General features: G+C 41.3%; 1 protein-coding gene across 1 annotated transcript; it reads right to left on the reverse strand.

Annotated features, from left to right (window-relative positions):
• Nucleotides 1-290: 290 nt before the first annotated feature.
• FABP7 (fatty acid binding protein 7) lies at nt 291-3,706 on the reverse strand. The gene is made up of 4 exons (XM_010707425.4): nt 3,552-3,706; nt 2,842-3,014; nt 2,124-2,225; nt 291-549 (listed from the first exon to the last, which is right to left on the reverse strand). Exons 1-4 carry the CDS (start codon nt 3,622-3,624, stop codon nt 499-501), a joined length of 399 nt encoding a protein of 132 aa, XP_010705727.1. The 5' UTR covers nt 3,625-3,706; the 3' UTR covers nt 291-498.
• Nucleotides 3,707-9,829: the final 6,123 nt, after the last annotated feature.

Below are 9,829 nucleotides of genomic sequence, written 5' to 3' on the forward strand. Positions count from 1 at the left end.
ACCTATTTGCCTACTAGGGCTTTAGATTTCTTTAGCAAAAAGCCACTTCAGTGGTAGGAAGGCTTTTTCCACATAGTCCATACTCCCCCAGTGTTCTATATATGTTTTTCTGCTGTTCAACTGAGAAAAAAGGAACTTGTACAACAGCTTCCTCTAAAACTATTAGCCCAAGAAATACAAAATGGAGCACAAGTTTAAAAAATCTTTTAATTTGTTGGATCTCCACTCCAAAACAACTCAAATATATTTCATTTACTGTAAAAAAAAAAAAAAAAAAAAAGCCCACAACAAATGTTTCAGAGTTTTTATGTAAACTAACTTGTTGCAATATACAGCAAAAGCTTGCCAATTTGATGGCAAAAAGTTTCTTAAAAAAAAAAAATACCCCCCCCCCCCCAAAAAAAAAAAAAGTCTTTATTAACCTTTCATTTAAGCTACTTTCAATTTTGGACAGTACATTAATCCATCCATCAGATGCAACATCTGGTAAGGTGAACTCTATGCTTTCTCATAGTGGCGAACAGCCACCACATCACCAAAGGTAAGAGTCTGCAAGGAAAAGAGAAGATTAGATGCTCAACCATTTTCTGTAATGGCTAACACATTAAGAAGTCTGTACAAGAACAAGATTTTTCTATAAGCTACATAGCATAATAAACAAGTTGCCAAGATTACTGATATTTTAAGTAAGTAACAAGAGAAATCTCAAAGTTGTAGGTGCCATAATAAATCCAACTTTCTCCTTGCTTTCAAACCCACAAAGCTCATAATGCACTTTTGCAATACAACCAATGTAAGGACAGAAATGACTTTCTAATTTTGTGAATGCAATTTCTCAAATTCAGTTTTGGTTTAAAACAGATTTAATACTTATTTTGCCAAAGCTGATCTACTGATCTACTTGCAAAACGTAGAATTTTAAAGCTAACTTCTCTATTTTCATGTTCTATGTTTTTCTACATAAGCATATACTTAAGAAGAATCTCATACTTGATCATACAAGATAAATGCACCCTATACACTTATGTGGCTAAAACTAGCAAGTATTCTGGTTTCTGCAATTGTGTACAACACTGACTGCAGAATGCAGAATGCTTGAGCATTTCACTAAGTGGAATACTGCCTCTAACTGCATTCAAATTCTGAAGGAAATGCTTTCCTGCATATGCATGTAGATGTTCCCAAAAAACAAAGCACATAGATTTCCTTGAATCACTGTCACATTGTGTTGCACTGACCATAAGAAGTTTTTGTTGTTTGGAACTCTCCATCCACAAGAGTGTTCTCTGAAGTATTCAGAAAACAAAGCAAACTGTTTTCATCCAACAGCCAATTTACACACACTACTGTGGTTGAAGTTGGTTGGTTTTTTTTTTGTTTGTTTGTTAGTTTTTGTTTGTTTTTTGTTGTTGTTGCTGTTGTTTTTTTCCTGCAAGATACATCCATATGCCAAACATAGCCATGAAAATCAGCCTGGACATTAGAGTAACTTACACCACTTATTCACCCCATATTCCTACTCCTGAAAATTCAGCAAGAAAACAAACTTAAAACAAAAATTACTTTTTTTTTTTGTACAAATGCTATTTTAAACATTTTTAACAAGAAAGGGAGAGTAAGTCCTTTTGTATGAAATAGATAAAGCTATTACCCCTTGTAGTACTGAAGTTTTATTCTCCTGGAGAAATACTTGTTCTATGTAATTCTTTATTATTTACATGTGCATATACGGAACAAGCTATTAAAGAAATCTGAACAGACCATTGTCTACATATTAAGTTCTTGATTATTATATTTCACAACTCAACAGAAATTATGTTATGTATAAATGCATGTATTAAAATTGTGATTTGCAATATATATTCATTTGGGCATTTCCATGAACACTAGAAAGAAAGGATGCACCTGGAGAACCCTCAGTCTGGCTTGCCTGGAGCCACAGAGCCATCAGTAATTTTCCAGCAAGAAGCCAAACAAAAAGTAATGATCTGAGAAGTCTCCACTAGCTTTCCCCTGGGTTTAGGTTCTGTGTTACAGATACTTGTGAAATTCACAAGCTTGAGGTAAATGTGAAGGAGGAGTGTTAGTGGTGTACGTGAATGCTCAGTGACTTTTGTACTCACCATTACCATTCTGCCATCCTTTATTTCTCTTACAAAGTTTGTCTCTTTGCCATCCCATTTCTGTACATGCACTAGCTTGTCTCCATCCAGGGTCACAACTGACTGTGAGATATCAAAGAATACAAACATTCCTTTACCTGGGGTATTTGAGATTCAACTCACAGAATAAGCATGTACTTCTAAATAGAATTATTTTCAACAGATATGTGGACCTACAACAATAAAGTAGTCCCAGGCAGGTAAAACAAAGTACATGAATCATCCTTATTTTAAGAATGGGCTCCATACAATTCATGTTTGTGTCAAAAAATGAAAAAAAGTTGTTTCTTTAGAGTTCCAGTCTCTCAGGAACCATCATTTTGGATGTGCTTTGGGATAACATTTATGTTGAGCCCCTAAAGACAGAGGGAGAAGCATTCCTTCATTTTGGAAATAGTTACACTAAATGGTCTTTGTGACAAAAGAAAAGAAAAATGGAAAAAAGAACTCCTCAGCAATGGACAGGAGAAATGGGGCTGAAGACAATACGCCGATTGAAAAAGAGACCCAGCACATGTCACCAAATACAATGCAATCCTGTCTCTTTCCCCCATCCTTCGCAGCGCTACAACTGCAGCAGCAGTTACATTTTCCCTTCCACCCCACCATGCAAGGATACCACTGGGGAGGGGGGGAAGGGGGAGAAAAGAAGGGATTCCCTGCTCGTGAGGTCACTTACTTTGCAGTTTCTGTCGTCGGGGGTAGTTTCATCAAATTCCTCGCCCAGTTTAAAGCTGATTTCTGTGTTTTTGAAAGTGCTCTGAGTCCTGATCACGACTTTGTCCCCCTCGCTGCTGATGATCACCGTGGGCTTAGTCACGTTCCCCACCTGCCGCATCGCAAACCCCACTCCTACACCGCCAGGGAAAAGCAGAAATCATCACCCGTTGTTTTTTTTTTTTTGTTTGTTTGTTTGTTTTTATACACCCTTTCGTTCGCACACATAGGCGCAGACAATTCTTCCCTCACTCTACAGCTTTGGGACACCGCAGTGCGATGCTGCTTCCCATTTCGCTTCCATCTCCGCACGCCCGTCCCTCCACGTGCGTGCGGCGCTGGATCACCGCGGAGCCCGAGCAACGGAGCCCGAGCAACGCCGCGGGGCCGGGGCCGCCCGAGTGATGCCCCGGCACAACGCTTATCTCTATTTGTCTGCCGCGTAACTGCAGGCAGCTCAGCTCTTATCCCACGCTCTCCCGTGACCCCGGGCTGCTTGCAGCAGGCTGAGGGCAGCCATCCCGACACTGAGCTCCCCGCATAGCTACCCGGACTCTCCCGGAGCAGGGGGGGATCTCGTTCTCCCCGGTACCGCTTGCTATGGGACTCCGATTTATTTTGTATTTCACTGTGATGCATATTCTCGGCTCCGGATCTCTCGATAGCACCTACCCAGCGCCTTCATGTACTCGTCAAAATTGTGGCTGTCCGCCAGCTTCCACGTCGCGCAGAATGCCTCAACCATGACAGCGGTTGCCGGAGTATCGGGAAACACCACAGGCGCCTCACCGTCCCGTATTTAAAGCCCGCGCCCGGAGGGGGGCCGGCGGGAGGGGAGCGGCGGGGGACCCGCCCACGGGGCCGGATGGGGCCGCGGCCGGAGTCTGCCCGCCCCGCTTGGAGGGCTCTCCCCGCCCTGCGGCAAATGGGGCTGCCGGGGATTGGCGGGGCCTCCGGTGTTGGGGCGCCCGCAGGGCGGCATCATTATCCTAGCGGCGGGAATTTTTTTTTTTTTTTTTTTTCCATCTGGATGGAGAGTTTTCTTTCTTCTACTTGTTCTTTGAAATTCACTAGAAGCACTGGGGCCTGTCCCTTTTGTGTCTTGCAGAAGGTTGCCCAGCTCAGTAGGACGAGCTTTTTGGAAGATTTTACTGACCGGATTCCACAGCCTTGATTCCAGCTCTCAGTTCTCACAGCAAAGCTCAGGGGCTAAGTGAAGGCAATTTTCTGTGATTTGGAAATAAAACCTCAACAACTGTCTACCTGGTCCAGCCATAATAACTATTAGTCTTCTCAAAATTGTTTTTAGGCTGTCATTAGCTTTTCTTTCAGGCTTTTGTGCTGTGGCAACTTTCTTTGGTCTTGGGCATTGATGCTTGATTTATCACTTTTTACTTGTCCTCAGAAGAATTAACTCCTCTCTGAACCCCTTGGATACAATCCTAAATCCTCACACCACAAAGCACAACTTTTGTTAGTCTTGACAGCCTAACTAAGGATAGGGACTACTTCTCTTTAATTTTCCATCTCCTTTATTTGAAGTACAGGCAGAGACATAAAGTGTCAGTGGTTACGCATGCCCTCCCGCAGCTCCTTGGTTTATGTCTGACTTCCTTTGTTTCTGAGCTTTCTGAACCTTTATTTCTGTGAGTTTTCAACCATTCTGAGCTGTATTTCCAAGACTTTTCAACTCGTGATCAAAAACAGGGAGAGGAAGAGCATCATGGACGTAGATGCTCAAATAGATACTATTTGCAGAAGCCCTGGAGTCTCTGCTGATCCTTCTGGTGCTGCTGCTTCTGATTCTTCACGAATGCAGAGAGCCCTGGGAGGTCTCCTTGCTCTCTTCACTCTCTGGGTCTTGTTGCACAGAAACAGCCTCATGGATATTGCAGGATTGAAAACTCGTAAAAGTGAAGCAATGCCACAGCTGGTTGCTGGACAGTTCAAAGATTCTTCTGTCTTGTATATTCTTTTTTTGCAGCACTGCAGCCTGGCCCCTGGGAGGCAGCCACTTTAGGATCCAACTTAGTTTAAGCAATCACACCTACACTGATGGCTCAGTTCTACCAGGATTTCTCAACATTTTTAGTTAAGACAAGTATTTAGTCTTCAGTAAAAATAACGCTTTCACACTTTGTACCATGCTTCGGATGTTAAACAGGGTCTGATAAAATGTCCACATTCCTTCTGCTTCTTAGTCAGGTTGCCAAGGACATGGCACTAGGTTTTATGATAGTGAGATCCCACTTGTCTATGGTGGTGATGACCTGGGAGCAGGATAAACCTGCAAGAAGAAGTGTTGCATTACTGATATCTGGGGTGACCACAGCCAGAAACACTTTCCGTTGCCTTGCCTTGTAGGTCCTTATGTCAGAGTTGCGTTAATGTCAACAGCTAGTACAAGGCCTATAGCAACATTTTTCTCTTCTCTGGAATCATACAGCAGTGTGAAATATACTGACCTTGTATGATTTGCTGCACAAGAGACAAGCTTAGAGTTCCTGTTAAACTCTGAGGAGACCGTGAAGGTTTCAACAGACTGCATATGCCATAGCACAGAAAAACTGATGTGATGAATAGTGTCTCCAGAGATTTCCCTCTGGCCACCTGGGGACATATTCTCATTTATACTGAACTCTTTACGCCACTTGAGCAGTGTTGAGTAGGCACATTTGAAATCTCTGTGAAAGGACAATCTCAAAGATGAAAATACTGCAGCAAGACAGCACTATGTAATGAGTAACCCTCACTCCCAAAGGTCATTCAGGGTGAATGTGGGACTGGTCTAACCTTCAACCTTTGAATACAGGACAAAAAACCTGCTTTTTGCTACTTTTCCCCTCCTGTTCAAGCCCTGCTTCACATGTCCTCAGGCATTCCGAGAATGAGAGGAGCAGCCTCAGGTCAGCTCCACTCAGCCCTTAAAAAAATTCACTTGTTCAGGGGAAAAAAAGAAGGAGAGCAGCACAAAACTGTCACCAGGCAACTGCGATGGCAAAGTTTGACCAAGCAAGTTGTCATACATGAATACCTCATACTCAGTGCTGGGAGCTGCTGAGAAACTAATGCAGCCAATCACAAAAGGCTTAGTATATTGATTATGGAAAAGTAGAAAAATTGGTGCAAATAGTGCTTGAAGAAAGGTTTATCTAGCCTTCTGCCAAGTCTCTCTGCAGATCTAACACAGGAGGAGTTCTCTTCCTAAAGCAACTCAGTTAAACCTATCATTTCACATCCTTGTAGTACAATAGCCAGGAATAAGATATTACTCTGTAGAGTTTGGTCAATAGTTAAGGGGATATTACATTATAAGAATTTCAGATAATTCAGTGTTGACTGCATTATTCAAACATTTTTGTGTTTGGATCAGCAAAGATTCTGCAGCTGGAGAACATCTTCATATGCTTTCATGTATGCAAAGTAATACCAGATCCTAACTCCTCTGATGTGAAGGCAAATATTGAAACACCAAGGCCTTGTAAGTATAAAATTCCATTGAAAGCCAGCATGATTCAGGGTCCCAACTGATTCAGGAATTTGAGGAATCTCTTAGCATTCTGAAATACACAGGGAGCTACATATGAATTAAGTGGATCAAAAATAACGTGTATCTGAAAGTAAACATTTTCTTCATTTACATAGATCAGGCTAGGGTATTCTCAGCACGCTCTAACCTTGTATGAAGCCCTGATGTGACTTCTGTGCAGCTCTGATGTCAATGTAATACAGAAAGGGCTAGAGTTTAGTAGATATTATGTCAGATGGGGTGATGTAGCTTCAGGGCTGAGTGTGATTTGATTTTTGGTGCTGCAGAAAAATCTAATGGCAAAGAGGGCAGTAGAATGTCCTTAACTAAAATTATCTCGTATGTTCTCTAGTTGTCTAAGAGATTTGCTGATCATAGAAAATCACTAGAAAATCACTAGAATCACATAGAAAATCACTCTATTGATATGCAGCTCTTCAGAAATCCCTGTTTAAACAAAAGAGAGAAATGCCTGGTGAAAAAGACACCACCAGCATCCACCTCTGACACTGTGGGCCAACATAATAAAATAGGAGGAATTACTTTTGGAGCAGCTCTTGTACAGTTTCAGCATGGCTAAGTGTGAGGTTAGCTGTGGTTGAAAAAAATATATAAATGATTATTGCAGGGGCAATAATGACTCTGAGTGAAACTTTGAAGCCGTATAAATAGGGTGAACACACTAAGTTAAAATAATGCTATTTGTATAAAAATAAGAATAGTGCACATGTTTAAGCAGAATAGATGCTTGTGTTTGACTAGTTGGCACCAATTCTGGAACACCTGTGTAGACCTTTGTGTTCAGAACAGACCAGTGAGAATATTAGTGGAGCAGAATCTAAGGATTCTGTATTACTCTATGGCCAAGAAGACCAATGGTATCCTTGACTGCATTACAAAAAGCATAGCCAGCCTGGCAAGGGAAGTTATCTTTCCCATCTGCTCTGCCCTAGTATGGCCATATTTAGAGTACTGTGTCCAGTTCTGGGCTCCCCAGTTCAAAAAAAGACAGTGATCTCTTACAAGGAGTCCACTAGAAGGCTGCAAAGATGATTAAGGTTCAGGAGCACCTCCTATATGAAAAAAGGGTGAGTAACCTGGGTCTGTTCAGCCTGGTGAAAAAAAGACTGAGGAGGAATCTGATAAATGTTTATAAAAATCTAAAGGGAGGTAAGAGGCAAATGGATGAGGCCAGGCTCTTCTCAGTGGTGTGTAGCGATAGTGCAAGGAGTAATGGCCTAAAACTTGAACATAGGAAGTTTCATACTAACATGCAGAAGAATTTCTTTATGGCAAAGGTGACAGAGCACTGGAACATGTTGCACAGAGAGGTGGTGGAATCTCCTTCTATGGAGATATTCAAGACTCGTGTGGATGTCTACCTGTGCAACCTATTGTAGGGCACCTTCAGAGGGGTTGGACTCAATGTTCTCTTGAAGTCCCTTCCAACCTCTGCAATTCTGTGATTATAACAAAGATAGGGAATGCTTTTTAACATCAGCAATCCAAATTCTACAGTATTAAAGATACAGGTAATCTCTAAGTAATATATTATCTTTCTGCAGCCCTTTCATGTAGTATATGCCATGGAGGCTGCTTAATACTTACCGAGAATATTTGACATTCAACATAAGCAGTCTTGAAGGTTTGGATATTACCTGGATGCCTCTCTGTTCATCCAGCTATGGACTGATAGGGGAGTCACAGCCTGCCAAAGCCACAAGTCATCCCTCAGTTTGAGCCACACCCCCCTGGCATTGCCTCTTCTGATTCAAAATCTCTCATGTGGCACAAGCCATTTCCTCTGAAGTCCTAAACTGGCAGAGGGATCCAGGTATTGTTAATGCAACCTTGAAAAAATGCTGAATTCCACAGTCTTGATAAATAATTTAATTAGATTATCAATTTATGGGTCTGTTTTTAAGGAAAATATGCCTGTCACAGATCAGGCAGAAGTACTTCTGAAATGTTAGCTCCCGGTAGGTGACCTAGATATAATTACATACCTTCCTTGTCAATTAATTTACATAGTGCAAACATATCCCTGCTTTACACATTGGTTTGTGAGAAACTGTTGAATTATTTCTCAGTTTTCACAAGTCTAAATACATAAGCTTCCTCAAACATAAAGTTCAAGAGCAAGTTTAAGCATTGCAGTGTTTAAATAGCCTATTATTAGCTTTAAATAAGGACTAATAACAAGACAAACTTGGGGAAAACTCATCATCTATGCTGTTAGGAGATAACCTTGTAGAAACTAAAATAAGACTGGATCTTCAGTCTAGTATACAAAGCTATGAAAGCTTCTAACTAGAAGTCTAGACAAATTTATATTAAAAATAAAGTTCATAATTGTTGTAAGGTGCCAGAATAACTTTAAAACCACCTTACTAAACATTTAATCCCTGTCAGGTACAAACATGTTTTTTTAGACGTAATAAAGGAAGTAATTCAGAGAAGTTCCATATCCTGGATTATGCAAGAAATCACATGAGACAGTCACAATGAGTAAGTCTAGACTACGAGACTTAAAGACACATCCAGCTGAATGTGTAGGATTATGCTTTGTGAGATCCAGACTCTGCTACAGGAGAAGATGCATATAAGCATAAGAAGGAAACTAGGTATGTAGTCCCTGCCTGGATAATCATGGGACTCACTTCCTGGACTGTCCTGAGGCAATTGCCAAGTGGAGATGTATAGATACATCTACTATTCCTTTAAATTTATGCATCCATGTTCATGTTTCAAAATATCTCCTCCACCATGGAACCGTGGTAAACATAACCTAGAGACTCTGTTTACCACAAGCTCCTTAACTAATTTTGTAATAGTTAAACACGGCTTCTAATAGCATCTTCCTCCAGACCTTTGAAACTTCCTTGAGCAGGTGGTGGGAGCTACAGCCAATGCTAAGGACATCCAGAGTCCGGAAGCAAGGAATAGTGCAGGAGCAGGTCTGATTCACTCATGCCAAGATGAGCTTGGCTGCTTTGCTTAATAAAGGACTGCAGAGGGAAGTGACACAGCTTTCTCTCCTTTAATCCTACTCACTGTCCTTTGTCTCCCCAACTTCAGTTATCTTCATTCTTACATATCACTATTTCATTCTATCTTTTATACACTTAGCTAGAAATTTCCACTCCTGAAAGCCCATGTTAAAAAAAAAAAAAAAAAAAAAAAAAAAAGAAGTCAAGAGTTCAAAGGCTGTCTAAAAGGACATGCCTGGGATAAACTTATTTCAGCACTTCCTTACATTGCAAAACCAGCTCTATTTGCATGATCACGTGCTACTTTTTCTCTAGAGCAACTTCAAGTGCCCAAGACAGACTATTCAGGTTACAGCTCAAGCTGTGGACAGGGCTGGCACCCACTAGATAAGGCTGCTCAGGGCCTCATCCAACTTGGCCTTGAACACCTC

Source organism: Meleagris gallopavo, chromosome 2, assembly GCF_905368555.1.
Source record: "Meleagris gallopavo chromosome 2, MGAL_WU_HG_1.1, whole genome shotgun sequence".
Lineage (NCBI taxonomy): Eukaryota > Metazoa > Chordata > Aves > Galliformes > Phasianidae > Meleagris > Meleagris gallopavo.